This window comes from Dipteris shenzhenensis, chromosome 29 (assembly GCF_047967505.1).
Source record: "Dipteris shenzhenensis isolate YYH24624 ecotype China chromosome 29, Dip_SZ_1.0, whole genome shotgun sequence".
Taxonomy (NCBI): Eukaryota; Viridiplantae; Streptophyta; class Polypodiopsida; order Gleicheniales; family Dipteridaceae; genus Dipteris; species Dipteris shenzhenensis.
Window position 1 is genome coordinate 34939323 of NC_141624.1, and position 19905 is coordinate 34959227.

General features: G+C 40.0%; 1 protein-coding gene across 2 annotated transcripts in view; it reads left to right on the plus strand.

The window, feature by feature from the left end:
- Nucleotides 1-4926, plus strand: part of LOC147882755 (uncharacterized) — a 74296-nt gene extending 69370 nt beyond the window's left edge. Inside the window, exon 7 of one of the 2 annotated variants that reach the window (XM_087400729.1) lies at nt 3969-4926. In XM_087400729.1, coding sequence (XP_087256855.1) covers nt 3969-4283 — 315 coding nt within the window. In that variant the 3' untranslated portion in view covers nt 4284-4926. The remainder of the gene's footprint in view (nt 1-3968) is intronic. The other variant, XM_087400728.1, reaches the window with a different exon arrangement.
- Nucleotides 4927-19905: the final 14979 nt, after the last annotated feature.

Consider the following 19905-nt stretch of genomic DNA (forward strand, 5'->3'; position numbering starts at 1 on the left):
CTGGTTGACCTCGTGTGATAGGAGGGGAGAAAACGGAGCATCCATGGTGTACTAGAAGAGAGGTAGTCTATCCATGTGGAGCCCCTGTCACTCAGACCATCTCTCTATACGTGCATACTAGCACCTCTGGTCCCCTCCCACTGCATGTGCCATAGAAGAGGATAGAGCTATCCATGGTAGCCTGCTACGCCGAGGTGTAATCCCCATATTCCTTGACTCCGTACAGATACGTGATGACCTGAAATGCAGCATCTAGCTGTAAAGGGGGTGACCCAAACTCAGCCTGAATGATCTGGTGAGGAACGGATGGCTTACCCACGAATCATCCGTGATAACATGAGAACTTGTAGCTGCTCCACACGGGCCCACTCTATATCTGACAAGTCTGGCCCCCAACATGGGCTGCTGTACATCCCCGCTGGCAAATCAAGGAGTCAAAAAGCAACCCCTTGGTGCGTGGATCCTGAAAGTGCGAGCGGAAGCACTGCCTCTCTAGTCTGGCCAATGAAGCATACCCTCTGCTCAAGCGTGCCTGCATCGCGGGTCTCATAGTGAAGCTGGGTCTGGAAAAGATAACCCTAAGATAAGTGTATGATGAAACTATCTCAACAGGTGACCCCTCAAATGTGAACTGCTCCTAACGCATGATGGCTCGAGATGTATTGAAGATCATGACCTTGGTTTTACTTAGGTTGACCTTCAAATCATGAGACTCACAAAAGGACTGTAGTGTGTCTAGGTGTCTTTGGAGCCCTTATGTCGAGGAAGACAAGAGCGCCACGTCATCTGCGTAGAGCAATATCTGGATCAACGTGCCCGCAAGAGAGCAACCTACACCCCTGTCTCTGCATCACTGTCTCAAGCTCGTCAATGTAGAGGCCAAACAATGTAGGCGATAAAGGACACCCTTGTTTGACCTCGATAGTGCTCATGATCTCGTCTGTCCACCCAGATCCTGGCTGAACTCTGCCTGAAACTCTCTCGTAAAGTGCCATGACAGCCCAAATGATCTCTTGGTCATAACCCAAGTCCTGTAGGCGCCGTATGAGGCGGGCTTTGGAACCGTGTCAAATGCCTTACGAAAATCCACAAAGCAACAATAAACCCTCTGCTTCCCTGCCCTCGCCTCCTCGATGATACATGTGAGCGTGAAAATGTGGTCCATGGTTCCATGATCATGCCGGAATCCTACCTGTCCTACTGCTCTAAGTCCTCGACACACTGCAAATCTGCTAACCTCGGAGTCAAGTACTGATGCATAAACCTTGGACATGACATGTCCAATCATAATGGTCCTGTAGTTCTCCGGGCTCATGGGATCCCCTGCCTTGTGGATGGGTGAGATAGTGTTAATGGTTCAGGTGCGTGGAAACCCCAAACAAACAGCTTCATTAAAAAGCTTTGCTAAGATCGGGGCTAGGAGGGTAGTCCCATATGCAATGAACTCAGTGCATAGCCTCTCATGATCCTTCGCTCGGCCATTATGAAGTTTCATTACGGCATTCTTTACCCCTCCTCTAGTGAAGAGGGTGCAGGATGTGGGACGGGGCATGTGTGAGAGATTAGGGACTGGCTGATTTGGGATGTCATAAAGTGTGCGTGCATAATCAAACCAGATCTGAGTGTCAGTGAGTGGTGGGGGGGACCGTCCTTCTAGAAATCTCCGCCAGAAGTCCTTAGAGTTGTTACTAAACAAAATGTTCAGTAGCTCCTCCTCGTTCTGACGAACGAAGTCTAGTTTCTTCCTCTGTACCAATCTACGGTACTCGTGTAGCGTATCTGGTGCGCTTGGAAGACTGTTTTTGGTTTCGAATCTGAGTTGAATCTGAGTTGATGGCGTAAAGCCTTACACTCATCATCGTACCAACTATTACAGGGTACGGTCCCAAGGGGTGGTGGGCAGGTGGTGTGGGGGAATAGGTGGTGTGAGAGAGTTTACTAATGTCTTCCAAAGATCAAAGGGTCTATGAGACTAAAGAAAAACCAGTATTTAGAAACTCAGCGGTGCCACCAATAAAGCAGGTACACCCAAAGCTGATGTCAGGACCACAAGTAGACATCCACACCCAAAGCTGATGCCCGAGAGGAAAATATTAATAGAGAGATATAGTGTGTTGTCTCTCACACAAATATCTGTCCGTATGAGATTGAAATATATACCCAAAGAGAAAAGAAAGGGGAGTGAGAACCCTGTTAGTCTGCCTACCGATCAGCAGATCATCTAAGTGACTACACAACGTATGTATGCTGTTTGGGGGACCAACCTTATCGGCTGGCTAAGCATAGAAGAGATGATGTTGGCCAACAATGGCTCTGGATCTGGTCAAGTCTAGTGCCATCGAATTGGTGAGGGTTGGCACCGTTGATGGATCTAGTGAAGGATGGTGCTGGCGGTGGAGGAAATCAATAGTAGTGCGTCGTTGATGGTCAGCCTAGGTAGTATGTATGGCCCCCTCTCTTCTCTGTAGTCTCTAGGAGGTAGCTTGTCATCTGATGAGCACTACCATCACTTTGGTGGTCTATTTCCCCAAGTCAAATAGTAAAGAGAATATGTATTTGGTCCTCATGTGAGGGTCAACTCGAGGGTGATTATTCTAGCATGTCATGCTCTATGGACGGTGGCTGCGTCGTGTCCCCAATTGCCTCTGGCGCAAGTCACTTGAGAAGATATCTGTGATCATCCTCTAGCCGGACTTGAGGAAAGTCACCACGCATTGCTGATCATGATGGGCCAAGAAATCTTTGATTGGTCCAAAGCTGATCCTAAATAGACAATGATGTTGTCCGGATGTTATAATAGTACATAGGGCATCTAAATGCAAATTGCATCTCTGTCTCAACCTCTTGCATGTCGCATAGAGTGCATATATGTCTCTTGCATGGAGTGCCCTCTGCTGATCTTGTCTCAATACGTAGATGGTGAGAGAATACTTAGAACTGCCCAACCGAGATCCTCAATGCATGTGGGAGATGGATTCAAGTACAGCTAGGGGGGTTGGTAAAACCGTCTTCCAAGAACTGCAGGCAGTGATCTCTGTAAAAGCTAAGTTTTACTAGAAGCTCATGGGGTGCTAGCCAGGGCCTGTACTTTAAAGAACTGTAGGAGGTCCGCTGATGGCCTGGTTCACCTCACAGATAAGTGAGTGGAGTGGATGGGGCCTTAAGGCTATACTGAAACGGTGGTGGTTTGTCCATATGGAGTCCTAGGCCTGCAGACCATGTCCGTCTTCCTCTTGTGCCATAGACAAGGTCAAGGTCAGCACGGTAGCTTGTGCCATCTGGATGTAGTGGTGCCGAAGTCCCCGACTCTGTGCAGGTATGTGACCACCTGGAAGGATTCATCAAGCTGTAGAGGGATAGCCCCAAACTTTGCTAACATGATATGATGTGGGACTGACGGCTTGTTATGGATCATCCATGCATGAAGTAGAACCTGTAATCTCTTGACACGCGTTGTCTTAGATTGACACGTCACATGAGAAGAGGAAAGTACTTTGGAGAAAGGAGCGCTTGATCAACCTATATAAAGCAACCGGGCTGCATCCCTATGAACCCAATGAGCGCCCCTTACCTGTCCTGTAATTGGCCATCTTCTTATTTTGTGACCCCATGATTGTTAAGAAATATGGGAGGGAGACCCTTTGTGGGAATATTAAACTTGGGTATCTTGATATGTAAAATTTCGTAGACTTGGCTCTTTGTGCTTGGTGCTTTGTGGCAGTTGAATTTGTGTGTACTGTCGTATCATCTGTACATTACCTTGTGAACCATATTGAGCTTGTGATAATTCTCATAGCAACATTGACTCGGTTGCAAGCAGGGTCCATTTCTTTCAACAAAAGAAATCGTGGGCTGTGTCTGAATATTGTCATGTCATTTAGAAAGCACTAGTGTTATTGTGACCTACGAAATTTGGTGATTTGCTAAATTTCTTCGTGTGTTCTCCTTGTATGAACTGTGTGGTGCAGGAAATAGCCAACAGGGAGAATCCCTCAGTGCCCAAAATACTGAACCCTGCTCTGGTTTTGGAGTCATCAAAGTACTTGGCCAAACACTTTCTTAACGATTCGGGCAAGTGGGGTACTATGGATTCAGACACATGGAAAAAGTTTGTTGACTGGTTGAGTGCAGAAAGGCTTTTAACAACTTGGATTCAGTCACGAAAGCCAACACCTGGAACAAGTGTCTCCCTTGATGAGCTACGATCAGGAAATGCTGGTGATTCTGTACAGGTTTCAGACTTACATATCCAGGATGTGTTTACAAATGAATTTCTTGGGTAGAGCATATGTTTCTGAAAGTATGTTCTGAGAGTTATGATATGAATGGATTTTGTACCCAAACCTTTGTAGAAAATCTCAAATGTAAGGAGGAGGATTCCTCAATGACCGGAATAAGAACCTGCTCTGCTTCTAGACTCATCAAATTCCCCGACAAAATACTTTCTTAATATTTACATCAACACTCCCTTTTAAAACTATGCTCCTAAGTAAAGACTGAAAAAGGGAAAACTGAAAAATGACGAACTCGTCATTTTCAATCCTCTCCATCTGCCCTTACAACATCTGGCATTGACATTGTAATTCTAGATTTTGGAGAATATCCACGTACACTACATACTACTAACTTGTGCTCAATAATTGTTTTCTTCTCTCTATTTGTACATAGGTGGTAAACTTTAAGCTTACCACAATGGAAAGGGTAATGGATCTGACAATACCCTATGAAAAGTGAACTGACATGGATAAAAGCAGTCAAATATGGGAAGCAGGAAACATCTAGCCGATGCCTAGTGGCTAGTGAGGTGTGAGGTTCTTTAGCTCATTAACTTGAAGCATAGATATAAGGTAGAAATTGACATCGGCATAGCCTCTTTACTATATGGAGTACCATCAAAATTCAATTAAAAAGATGCGTAGTTATTTTGAGACTTGTTCAAGTCCCAATTTTAATTGAAACAATCGTTGTAAGGGTAACGATTATGATGCTCTGCTGAAACATGATTGAATGGGTGGAATATTGGTCTCCACACGTAGCTCTTGTGCTTTGACATCTTGTTTTACATGGGTTCTTTTAATGGGCTTGACATTTATTGTCCTTTAGGTAAACCCCTCTGAGGTTTCTTACTGTTGGGGATGATGATCATATTCTTACTGCTGTCTGATGTGGCTAGAGAACCGTTGATTAATGTGCTATGGCTTGAACGATTCCATGCATCAAAGTCTACACATGAGCCTTTAAGCAGAGTGTGGATTCTTGGAGATGATATTGTGAAACTCATTTCATGTGCAACAGACAAGTTTGTCATTCTCAATTTTCCCTTTCCATCTTCTACTTATAAGCATAGTTTTAAAAGGAGATGTTGATGTAAATATTAAGAAAGTACTTTGTCAGGGAATTTGATTAATCTAGAAGTAGAGCAGGGTTCTTATTTCGGGCATTGAGGAGTCCTCCCTATTACGTTTGTCATTTTCTTCAGAGGTTTGGGTACAAAATCCAACATTTGTGATTTTGTACCCAAACCTCTGAAGAAAATGATTGCAATTCAATCCTCCTTGAGGCATTGAGAAAGAAAATGATTGTCAGTTTCTTCCGGGCATTGAGGAATCCTCCTTGATACGATTGTCATTTTCTTCGTAGGTTTGGGTACAAAATTGAACGTTTGTCATTTTCTTCAGAGGTTTGGGTACAAAATCCAACCCTAATTTACGTTCGTCATTTTCTTAAGAGGTTTGGCCCACGTCACAATCCTCTCCATCCCCCTTACAACATCTAGCATTGGCATTGTAATTCTAGATTTTGGAGAACATCCATGTACATTACATACTACTAATTTGTGCTCAAGGTGTGAATAATTTTTTTCTTCTCTCTATTTGTACATATATGGTGAACTTTAAGCTTACTACAATGGAAAGGGTAATGGATCTGACAATACCCTATGAAAGTGAGTAGTCAAATTGGAAACATCTAGCCATTGCCCAGTGGCTAGTGAGGCGTGAGGTTCATTAGCTCATTAACATGGAACTTGAATCATAGATATAAGGTAGAAATGGACATCAGCATAGCCTCTTTACTATATGGAGTATCATCAAAAATCAATTAAAAAGGTGCGTACTTATTTTGAGACTTGTTCAAGTCCCAATCCCAATTTTAAATGATTTTGTTTAGCAGCCACAAAAGTGGTCAATTTTGTTTTATTTGATCCCTATGAACAACAAAGAAATGCATGCTTGATTGTCACGGAGGGCACAAGGGAAGTACAATGGCGTATTATATTTACATTTAATGTATTGCTCAGTACATAGTTGAAAACCGTGTCCTTCAAGGTATATATAACTTTGAAGCCTCTAATGTGACATTCTCGGTAACTTGAATAATGGAAATTGGATGCTCCAAGTTAATTTTCATTTGGCGAAGAAATTTTACTTCATTTTTTCATGGTACATATAAAGCATTGAAAATGGTGATAGGGTGGCTATTATTAAGTACTCTTCCATATGTATTCTTTGATCAAAATTGAAGACATCAAAGAATTTAGCTTTTCATACTTTGATTAAAAATATGTGATCAAAATATAAATGTGATTACTAATACGCCATCTTTTCCAAATGCATTAATGATGTACTTTTTGCATACAAATGCATGTGAGAAACATACGTTGCATGCTTGTAAGATTAAATTGCATAAAATAAATTTTAAAAATGACAAGAAACTTTATAAATCTACTTCATCTTGCAATAGCAATGTAGATATGCAATTCTTATAAGAATCTACATTTTTTAGTATTACATATGTCACTCATCCAATAATTCTTATAAGAATGTACATTTTTTAGCATTAGATATATCCTCATTCCATTACTAAAAATAAATAGATCCACCATGGACTTTTATAATCCAATTTTGCACATTGTATACAATTGGAGGGTAATGGCAATGCCAACACATATTTTACATATAGATTGTGTCCTTCCAATCAATTCTCTCTCTTTTCGTCTTAATTTTAAGGAATTTCATGTAATCTCTTTCCCAATTTTCACTAAAGTTATCATTGCAATAATAATTGCTTACCCTTTGTTATGAGGCAACCATGGTTTCCTTTTAAGGGAGTCCAAGATTTATAGTGGACCAACATCAAGTTCCTCTTACATGAACTCTAAAGGGACTCATGCCTTCCATTTTCTTGTCATGTAGCACATCATCAAACCATGGTTTCTTTGGTGGGTGAATTTGCAGGTGGAATAGAGTCCCATGGATCTTGCATCACTAGATGATAATTATACAAGTTTTGATTGTCTCTTACATAAGCCTAAACATTGGCCTCCCCTTTCAATTCTTCTAAGTAAGGTAGTAAATCATTTAGGTAGTCCACCTTACTAGGACCATAAATTGGCTCTAAAAAAAGGCAAAATTTTGGACCATTCAATGTAATATTTATTCATTAATTTTGGACTATTTATGTAATATTTATACGGACAGCTATCCACCAATATTGTGTCATCAAAATTTAGAGAAGGAGAAAAATGTTGTTAAACATAGCATAAAGGCTTGAAATCAGCATGAAATTTTTTTATATCTAATCTCATCATCCTCATCATCCTCATCATCTAACCCCACGTCATGAGTCAGCATAAGCCCCTAGCATATTTGTAAAGCATTAGACGAATCCCTTGTATTAAGTATTTTCCATGGAATTTCAAAATTTAGGGTTGCACTCTAAATGCCTTGGCATGTGCAAGACGTAACCATTTTGTGAAACCTCGAGTAGAGGTTTCTTTCTCTTTTCTTTGTTGATTGAGACTCCCATCCAATCTTGTTTTTTAAATTCTATAGTTTCTCATAATTCTCTTTGGTATTGTATTTTTTTGCAACCTCACCACAATACAACTTTTCATAACCAAAGATTCTCTTTAGGTACTCCAATGGAATTCTTCAAGACTCTATTGTACTTGAGACTTATTGCTATATCCTCCATGTCTTTCTAGTCAATCACTAATTTTGTTTCTTCAACAATATTGTACCATGACTTGGAGCCCTCCTCATTTAGCAATTGTTGAATATAGTGAAACATAGTGCAAGAAAATTGTGTGATGACATCTACTTACATTCTTTTAGCTCTTGGTTTAAGCTACTTATTGGCATGCTCACCCCTATTATTTGCAACTTTTCCAATGATGTGCTTTCCCAAGATATCAAACCATCCATAAAATTTCCTTGCATTAAATCATATGAAGGCCTACAATTTGCTTTGATTGTGTCCATGAAGTCCTATAAAACATTGCATAAGATAGGCGAATAAGAGACAAATAAGATGCAACAATTTGAGGGATAGTCAAAAAATGAGAATGCTAATCATAAGTATTAGGATCAAGGATTAACTGCCAATTTTAGTCTATAGTGGAGTTCCTTCTTGTTGTATTTGGTGGGCATCCAAAATGTTCCCATTGTTTTATTGCTTGTAACATTGCATCTAGATGTGTATTCTTTACCATCACATCCTGATGCAAATCTTGAAGGTTTAATAGTTTCAAGAGAGTCATGTGTACCCAATATTCTGGTATTCCTATGAGTGTAGCACTCTTTACTATGCTTTGGACATCCTAGAATATACAAAATGTGTAGTGCACTTGCTATCTCGTTGTTGTGATGAATCGTTGACCACATAAATAGCATAAAACTTGTAGAAATTGATTTTACCCTCTTTAATTTCATTTCTCTTTGAACATGATATGGTACTATTTTAGATATCACACCAACTAGATGAGGTTAATTTGTAAACTTGTCAAGGAAATATTTAAAGCATTGTGCATTAATTGATTGGTATATATAGTGAGTAGGAGTACAATCACACAACTGCATTAGAAGTAGAAATGTCCTACTTTGCTCAAAAGGGTATGCACATATGTGAGAACGTTTCCCACTACAAGTTTCCTTCTTCCTCACAAAGGCGGGCCTTGCTTTGCTTGTGCTTTCATCTAGTCCTACTTGATTTAGTGGTCGAACCGACAATTGGGGAGACAAATTCGTGCTAGTTTCACCACTATCTCTATTAACAATCTCAGGTCTATCAATGGTCATATCTACCATATCTTCATCGAGCATGTTTTTGCTTGATTTTCCAATATGTTTTGTTCTTTGAGTCTCATTACTTTTTGGGTCTCCTTGCTTCTACCAATCCTTTTATCTTAATATTTCTTTGATCTAGATTCTTTCTCAAAGTTCATGTCTTTTAGTGTTATATTTTCTTGAACCTTTGTTTTCCATTCGAACCTTGTTGAGATTTGTTGGTTTTCTCTTTGGTTGACCTTTTTTGTTGTGGTTCTTTCTCATTGGCACGTTTGGAGCTTTTTTCTCGAGGACCTTTCCCTTTGTCTTTAGTACTTGTGTAGAACAATGCGTAGCTATATAACTAGAAATATTTACCTCTATCAAATCTTAATGCCTTTCATTGGAAAAATATCATTCCATATTCCATATCACTTTTCCCCTTTTAATTCATCCAGAGAGCTAGGAATCTCTTTGGTGCGATAGCTCCTTCATAGGAATCCATGGCTTCCATCCTATCGCAACCTTGCATCTCCTCTTAGCTTGCCCTAAATCCCTCCTCTGGAGTCCATCTTCCCCCTCCTTACAACTTGGATTAGGCATCGGCTCCCATCAAACACAATAGAGAAGGTCCAAGAGATGGAGGAACTGGAGCAGTGCAGTAGTAGCAACAAGCAAGCAGTCAACAACATGGAAGGTTGAAGAGATAGAGGATTAGAGTTATAGTAGGGAAGGTCGAAGAGATGGAGGAATTGGAGCAGTAGAGCAAGGAAGGTAGCAGCACCAATAGTAGGTAGGCAGGTAGCGACAACAAGGAGGGTTGGAGACATGGAAGAATTGGAGCAGTAGCTGCATATCATGCCACTTCTTCATCTTTTTTAACTGAGCTTTGTGAAGGTGACACATGTAGAGAAAGAGAGCAACAAGATCTAGAGAGAGAACAACATCAATAACAAACACACACACACACCCTACACACACACACACACACACACACACGCGCGTGCGCGCGCACACACGCACACGCACACGCACACGCACACACACATGCACACACACACACACACACGCATGCACGCATGCACACACAATTATACTTTTTCTCACACAAAGACACACACACACACACACACACACACACAAGCATTTCTCAATATACACACACACACACACATACTCACATACTTATCAACATTTAAAAATTTATCCATACTAGCATATATCAACTTTGTCATGGTTATGGTTGTAGGGAACTATCTCATTGGTTGAAGATTGACACATGGTGGCTACCTATTTAATGGCTCCCCAAATTTTGGAGTATTCAAGTTATTTCCGTTTTTGTAGCTTCTTCAAAATCACTTTTATCTTACTCTTATTACATGGCTCTTTTTGGGATACTATGAGTCCTTCTCTGATATAGTGAGCATTTACCCCCTTTGATTCTTTTTGTCTTAAAATATACCAATAAATAAACCTCCATTCCCCCCTTATATAAATAACTCTCTAATAATATTTTTCCTATTTATTTTTGCCCCCCCCCCCCCCCCCCGCCCCCAACACAAACACACACACACACACACACACACACACACACACATTTATATACACACATTCACTCCCTTTTCCTTCATTTATACTAAATAAAATTATTTCATTTTATCACCCACACCACCCTTAAATTAGCCCCCCTTAAATATTCTCTATTACCCCCCCTTCAATTTTCACTCAATTTTCACCTAATTAACCCCCCTTAAATTTTCTTTGTCTTCCCTCTTATTTAGCCCCTCTTAATTTTACTAGAACCCTAGATTTTTCAACTCTATTAATTTCTTTATCTAGTAACTACACACACTTTCCCTCTATTTGATAAACCATAAAAAATGTGTTAATTGTGTAAGCTTACCCCTGTCTCCCCTTACTAGGTAGCCTTTTTAAATTAGGGATTGCTTTTATAATAACCCCCCCAACACCCCCCTCTCCCTATTGGTGATTCACTTGTTAATAACCCCCCTTTTTCTTCCATTGTTAAGTGGAGCGATTATTACTTTAGCTTAATTTCCCCATGCCCCCTTTCCCCTCCGTATTATCTTGTAACCCATTCAAAAAAATATAAGAGACCCCCTAATGAGATTGACCCTAAAATGCCAACCAACCCGTTAGCCCTAACTCTTACTATTAGCCTTACCTACCCTCTAGCAAAATGGTTTCTTCATTGCCAACTTCATGATAAAGAGTATAGCTGTTACACTGCTAGCACGGGCTTGTTTCTCTACTTATTGGATTTTTTCTACTACAATTGGTTGTGCTTTCTTGTATTACTCCTAACTACCCTCAGCTCCTTGGAAAGATTTCTATGATATGGCGACCTCGTAGGTGTAGCTTCATCACTTTGTAACTATTGCCCTTTCCACCCACTACTTGCAAACTCTTGACACGTATCATTTCTTCTTCTTTGGTCAACACCTTGCTGCCAACCTCTATAACTTTTCTATGGCATTCCTTCTTTGGTATACCATAGTTTTGAACCGTCCTTACTTTGCTATCTTCGTGCCTTTCGCTTTGCCTACACCCACTATCATCGTGTCGCAGCTTCTCTCCTTAGGTTGTTTAGTTTTACCTTCAGCCTTCGTCTATGTCAAACACTCACAGTTCGTGGTTCTCTATGTTGGGAAGTGGTGGGAGAGAAGAGATGCATCATGACAAGAGTTGCGAACACAAGAAGAATCCAAAAGTGTGTTCTATTAATTGTGAGAGAGAAGCCTCTCATTTATAGAGTGGGAGAGAGGGTGGCCTAGATCATAGGCACCTTTCCTACATCAAAGGCAATCAGCCCTACATCATAGGGACTTCCTAAATCATTGGCACCTCCTAAAGAGGGAACCTTCTGCTACATCATCACTTGTGTCATGGTCCTAAATAGCACTAAGTGTGCTTCACTACACACACACACACACACACACACACACACACACACACACACACACACAACATGTGACTAGATGCACAGGTGCATCTTAGAGCAAGCTCTTGATCACAAATATCCCAACATACCCCCCCTCAAGGGTTTGCCTCATGCAATGTCAAGGATACATTTAGTCACATAGTTTCACAAGCCATCTCATGGTGGTTAAGGATAAATCTATGGCTAGGATCTCATGCTAGAAATGGTGCCCAAGGGTCAAGGTTTACAAAATGGATAAATCCCCCCCAAATGGTTCTCTCTCTTGCATGTACAAGGATTAATCTTAGGCCTTTGTGTGGACCTAGTTTCTCATGTCTACAAGAGGTGCCATGGAGGAAAAGACATATCACATGGCCCACATTATATGGTGACCAAAGGTGATTTACAAAGATTATAAGGACTAAAACACATAACCATAACATTCTTTTTAGAGTACTACTCCAGGCAGAGAACCTCAAAATTCACTACATGACCAATTGATGGCAAAAGTTCAAAGATATTGGACCTTAGAAGGTCCAATATTTATCTTTATCTACCAAAAAATTTGTTGCTTCATTTGCTCATGGAGTTATTTCTTCAACCATATTTGATTTGTCTTTCTTCTTTTCATTGCAAAACTTTTCACAGTGATTGTTTTTGCCACAATAAGTGCATGGATTGATCCTATAGCAATCTTTTTCAAGATGATTGGTCTTTCCACAATGCTTGCATGCTTTGTACTTGCCTTTTGATGAGAACTTCACTGTAAGTGCTTGAGTTTGATCTTCTACCTTCCTTGAAGTTTGCTTTCTCTCTTCTTCTTATAGAGCACTGATGGTGCTCTCTAGTGTTGCTTGGGGAAGATTCTTCAAAGTAGTCACAACATAGTCAAAATCATGGGGCATACTCATCAAGAGCATAGCCATTGCATCATCTTAAATGATTGCTAATTAGAGAGTAGACTGAGGCCACGTGTGTCATAAGACTCCTCATAGTGTCGACATGAGCTGCAATAGACTCTCCATTCATCTTAAGTTCAAAGAACTTAATCTTCAAAGTCAATTTAGAGTTATGAGAGCTAGCACCAAATAGCACATCTCACTTATTCCAGGCCTCACAAGGAGATCCCAAATCAAAAATATGATGGACATAATCATCTCCCAAACCTAATTCAATAATTGCATAGGCTGTCTCTAGCCTTTAGCATTTGTTGGTGTTGTTGTGGTAGAGCCACCTACATTCTCCTTTCCTTTGGTAGTGGTGGATTCACCCTCTTGTGATGATTGATTCCATGGCTTGACTAAATCCCACAAATTCTCCTTCATAAGAACAAATTTAATTTTCATTTGCCAGTATGGAAGCCTTGGCCATTGAATTTGTCTATTTTAAAGGTAGCCATGAGAGAGTCTTACCTTTACTAGGAAGTGTATGCTCTTTGACAAATGGCTATAAATCTCAACCATACAAGTGCATATTGCAAACAATGAAATAATCCTAGTCTTTTTGCATCAGTATAATAATATGGCTTTTTCTCCACAAGCTTTGTCACTTTTATATTGACATATCTAGGTGCTTCTTTCTCCTTCTTTTTCTTTTCTTTCACATATCAAGCATTAGAAGACCAACAAGAGGTAGGAATTTTGAATAAACATAACTAACTGAAAGTTTACTGACAATAAATCATCCTCAACACTCTTTCAAGCTTGCATCAAGCATCCAATCACCAAAACTGTCCGAAATTGTAGTGTAAAAATAGAGAAAAGTGGAGACCTCAATTCAAACAACATGAAGCAAATTTTAGAGGTCTTTTGAAGCCAAAGTGAAGCTTGTATACCACCCAAGGCCACCAACAAGGACAGGTGCAAAATGGCGCAATGTCACCCACGAGAGCTTAAGCAAGCTTGATTGGTTTTTTTTGTTGATTTCTCCTCATCCACTAGACCATTGGTGCTCAAAATTCATCAACATATTCCTCAAAAGGTCGCCAAAGAGCAGCTAGGAGGGCTGGGCAAAATTTGTCTCCAATAGGGAGAATTTGACGTGAGGTCACCGAGTAGAGTAAGTGTCAGCACAGGCAATAGAGAGGATATTTCTCTAATTCCTCTAAGCCAAAGGTGTGCCCTATCAAGGGGAAACTACATTTAAAAGGGCTCAAAAATGGGTGCAAAAAAAGGGAGAACAAGCTTAAGAAAAAATCGGGACAGAAGAGGGAAGAAAATATGAAGAAGGAGAGAGATGGGAAGAAGATGTTGATGTGGCAACTAGTAGGGGGCTAAAGGGTTTTCTAGAACCTAGATCTCTTATACCACATGTTGGGAAGTGTTGGGAAGGATTGATGGACCCTTCAGACTATCGTGGCTTTGTTGCCTGGAGCCTTGGGTTCCTTGTCATGCTGGCAGTTATCTTAACTTATGGCCGGTTTGCTTTTCATTGTAACCTTTCATTATTCTTCATGGACCTTCATCCAGCTCGGAAATCCCTATCGTGACCTTTGCTACTACTTGCCTTGTTTCACAGGCTGGTAACCTTGCTTGCTATCCAATCTATGGCTGTGTCCCCTCTCAGTGTAGGACTAGCCTTCGTGCATCATGACTCTTCCATGATACACTGTTGCACTACCCTCATGGACACGTTCTCTTGTTGTGACAATCTTCATGGACACGTTCTCTCAGTGTAGGATTAACCTTCGTGCATCATGACTCTTCCATGATACATTGCTGCACTACCCTTCATGGACACGTTCTCTTGTTGTGACGATCTTTCTGTATTGCCTCTTATTGTTGTCATCTGGTCATGGCCTCCGATTGTTCTCTTGTTGCGGCTTCTACTCGGCTCCCTTGCCACCCTATGACTAGTTGTCGCTTTACTTGCTCCTTCCCTCTGGCACAATGTCCTACCTCCATTTCCTCTCTCTTTCTCTTATGTGGCTTTCATTGCTTGCAAGTATTTTACTTTCCTCTTTCGCCCTCCTTTTCGGTTACTTCTGTGCTTATTGCTTAGATACTATTGGGTTTGACCGTCTCTAGTCTCTCTCCAAACATCAACACATGTTTAGCTTTGACACCTAGAGTGTTCTCGATTGCATGTCTCAAGACAAGTGCTATCTTTGGTGTCGCGAACCGCCGATGATAACTCCCCAGTTCAAAAGAACATACTTATGTTGTGAACCACTTGCTCTTTCCCCTTGGCTTCTAGTAGCTTGTAGGTGCTTGCCTTCTTCGTTCAGCTCCTCTTTTTGTCACAGTTTTGCTTTGCGTGCATCATGAACCTTACTAAAGACTTACTTTCTTAGTTCATGACGTATGCATGGCATGGAACCCTTCGCTTTGTGATGATCGCTACTTTCACACTTCACTTCGACGCTTTCTACTTATAAAGTAACTTTATATATATATATATATATATATATATATATAGAGAGAGAGAGAGAGAGAGAGAGAGAGAGAGAGAATTACATGTGTATGATTGCTTTGTTTCAATTGCTCATTCTATGATTCTTTGGCCTTATATGTGTGTGTGTGTGTGTGTGTGTGTGTTGCTATATGAATCTATTGTTTGTTATTCGTTCTTCCTCCAATTGTTTAAAATGTAACCCTTAGCCATGGTTCTTGCGTCCACCTCAGGGTGTGCACTACTAAGAAACCCTACGTATATCACGTGCATTCATGGGGTATTTAAAAAACCCCTCAACTAAAATTTTTTCCCTAATAAAACTACCCCTCTTACTTATGAACTAATGGATTTTTTTTCTAAAATTGAATTTAAAAAATCCTCCTATTATTGTAATCCTGTTAAAATTCTCCCAAAAGTTGATTTAAAATACCCCTCCTTTTGAATGCACGTGGTACACTAAATTTTTTAAAGGTGAACTCCCCGAGGCATACACTCATTGACCCTTTTAAAAATGAGCTAACGTACATATAACTTACAATTTTTAAATAGGAACACATGATAGGAGCTAACTTGTGTGTAAATTAATATAGTGTTTTTTAAAATTAATCTATCGAGCATTTTATGATCTATATGTATCTATTTATTTGTGTACATTAAATGTTGTTTTGATGATTAACCTTTAAGTTCACCTAATTGAATTTTGTTCTTATAGGTAAAAAATGCTTTCAAAACTGTAAGTACTTTAGTTCCTTCCTCTAGCTAATTCTAGCAAGACAATTGAATTTATTATCATATCCATTGCTTCAATTTAATGATTGTCCTCATTAAACTAATTGCTTTATCCATATCAATTGCTGTAAGTGCTTTATCTTTTTTGATTTTATCTTTTGATGTCAACTTCTTAATGCTCCTGTTTATGTTTTTATTAAAATTTTTAAAAAAGTAAAGCATTACTTGAATCTCTTTTAATATAATTTAAATTTTTAAATAATTACCAATTAACTTGAGTAAAATATATATACGTTGATTGCTTTTATTCAAATAGTTTACCTTCTTTAAGAAAAGTTTTTTCCTAGTGCATGGGTGTGGAATACCCCCCATTTCCAAAAATATTTTTTGTTCAAATTTTGCAATCAAGGGTGCGGACTACCCCCCTAAGATTTTTTCCTTTTGACTATTCATACAAGGGCATGGAATACCCCCCAAGGTGGCTCACTCAAGTTCCGTAGGACTGCTAGGATTTTTGCAATTGCAGACCCTGCCAAAATGGTCTCTCAAAAGATTATGGATGCAAGAAGGGAAATGGAAGCAAATGGACAAGAGAATAGAACTAGACCATTTTTTTCTTGAAAAGCAAAATGCAAGAAATGATATAGTACTTATGTCTTATGGTGGTATACTTTTAGTCTCTATATGTAGTTCTAAGTCTCTTTGGTATAAGTGATAATAAGCTCGGGGATATAAGCATTACCTGTCTTCCTGCATGATGCCAAATTTATTCTAACAAATGGTTTTCTATGGATGGTGATAGGACACACACACACACACACACACACACACACACACACACACACACACACGTATAAGTATACATATACATATACATGTGTGTGGGTTAGAGTATAAGGTTGTGTTCGTAGTCATGTGAGTGGCATTCCTTTCTTCTCTCCTTGGAGGTTCTTCATGTGTGTGAGACATGAGTGGCATACCTCAATTTCCCCCTTTCATGGAGACTCGATACTACCCCATACCATGCACACTTGTGTGGTAAATCCTTGTGTGATTAGGATGTCAAGAGCACCCCATGATGATGCCCATGCCTTGTGTGTAGAAGAGTGGGATACCATGTGCTACAAGTGCTAGTTAAGAGTGTTAGAGATTAAGGGTGAGAGTGTAAGTTGAGTTTGAGAGTGAGACTTGAGTGTTGTGCTTTTTGGTTCCTTTTCTTATTTACCATTTGTTTCTATTTTGCATTCCTTTTGACTTCTTTACGTTTATTTGCTATTTGTTATTTTGTCTAGGTTAGGTTAGATGCTAGATTGTATTTTGCAATTTTAGGTTAGGTTAGATTAGGTTGTTGCTCCCTTGGGTTTGGCCTCTTATGTGACTTCTAACTCCACGTGCACACCCAGCGTGCAAGTTGACTACACATTTTTGGTTTAGTTGCTGGGCTGTGAAGAAGACAAAGAAAAGTCTTCATAAAGAAGAGTTCAATCTGCATAAAGGAAGCAGTCTAGAATAGCAACTACAGCAACTATAACAAAGAAAAGTCTTCAAGGAAGCCATAAAGAAGAGTTCATTCTGCATAAAGGAAGCAGTCTAGAATAGCAACTATAGCAATACGACCCGTCTAGGCTGCATAGAGAAGGAACACGTCACAGGGAGAAGAGAGACACCAATCAGCTACGAGGTTGCTCTTTGCTTTAAATTGTTCTTTTTCTTTGTATCTTCCATGTAAAATGGTTCTTTCTATGGCTGTTGCATTCAATCTCGTTCTTTTGTCTCGACGAAAGCTTTAAGCAATCTTTACCTTCACTGCTTCATTGGTCACAGCTTGCTGCATCGACGGAGGTCGTCCAAGTCAAGATGCCCATAATAACGAGGGAATCCCACCCTTTGGAGAGACCTCTCTGATTGCATGAATGGGCATATCCAAGATCAGGAGCCTAATAGCCTAGAACAAGATCTACCACTTCCTGAAGATGGCCAGAACCTCCCAAAGGTTCCCATTAACAAACTCAGCCAGTATTACAAAAGCGATGACACCAACACGGTAATCCCCATATCTTTCCGCAACTAAAAAGTTGAAGCAATACTAGATGGGGGTGTCGGTGTTAGTGTCTGCACGAAGGAGTGCTTGGAGAAGTGGGGAAACCCTTCCCTAGAGTTAACTGATTTGGTAGTGAAGTTGGCCGATGGCGAAATGGCTAAGCCCTTGGGTGTCCTCAAGGGCGTTGATATAAAGGTGTTTGGCTTCACTTACCCAGTTAAGTTCGTGGTAATGGATTTCACACAGCAGCTGGGATATGAAGTCATCCTAGGTAGGCCTTTCCTATGAAAATGTCAGGATTGGTACATGACTGGCAATTGGACCGCATCTATCTACATCAAGATGACCAAGTCATGTGGGTGGCCTTCAAACATTCAAGGCCCACCCCCTATCAGGACATCTGTTTGCTGCAGAATCAAACACCACCGATAAAACGGCATCCCTAAAGTTGGTACAACCATGTGAAATGGTTGCCTAATTTATGAACATCACCACCTTGGGCCATTTCAAGAGCAGTCCACCACCACCTCTTTAACAATATTCCATTCAAATCAAAGATTAACAACTTTTTTTGAGGCAGAACATCTCCAGAGTCACCTAGAAGCAACAATAACACATATACAAATCCATCATACTTGAGTTGATGAATTGCAAAAAGAATTTCATATCAACTTACGAGAATATAAATTGCAAAAAGAATTTTATTAAAAAAACAAGGAAGATAAATTGCAAAAATAATTTCATTCAAAAAACAAGAAGATAAATTGTTAAAAAAACAAGAAGATAAATTGCAAAAAGAGTTTCATTTAAACTTGCAAGACCAGCTCTCATACAATGTCATTTTATAGACGATCTGGTCCTAACATTTGGGGTTGGGCATTTGCTAGGATCAATCAAATATGACTCAGTAACTAAATTTCCTCTTCCTTGTCCCTGCAGGGAGAAGGCTACCTAGTACTGTGTCATCCTCCATTTGCTCTCCATCAGAGCTATCAAGCAGTTTAGGCTTTAGCCCTGATATAATCTCAGCTGCCTCAGTGACCCTCTCACCGCTATCTGTGTCGAGCTTTTCACCACTATCCATGTGTTCACCCTTGCTGTTCCTTCTAATCAACTCCCCACCGCCACCTCCTTGCTGTGGTTTCCCGACAAGTCCTGCATGTCCAATCTTGCTATTGCTTCCTCTATAATCCTGTCTGGTTGCTATAGATTTTCTTCATCCAAGTTTAGCAGATCATCTTCATCCAAGTGCTGATCATCTTCGATGTCTCCAGTTAGATTGTCTACAAAGAAATAAAGTCAAATCAAAAATGTGTTTGAGGTGATGTACACAGAAGACTGTAAATGTGCATCTTCACAAAAAAATGCATACCCTCCTTTTCCTCTATATTCTTGCTTCTGTACAATGACCACACAGCAGATTTCTTATTGTGTCATGTATTATATATTGTTCAGCAGATGAAAGTTTGCCAGTTAAGGAAGCTCTTACTAAGATGAAGTGCCACATCATCCCTGTAAGGTACTTGTCAAGCTCATGATGTAGGTTTCTATTGGCAGGACATGATGGCGGCACAAAGTTGTATAGAGCACCAATACCAGGATGAAGAGGACCCCGAGTGAAAGGAGGAGTTACGATGGGTGTACAGGTTGATAGAGGCAAGCAAGAAGTTGGTGGTTCGAGTGTGTAATGAGGTTTATAATAGGTCATCAGACTAGCCTAAAGAGCAAGGAGATATAGAGAGATTGATAAGATAGTC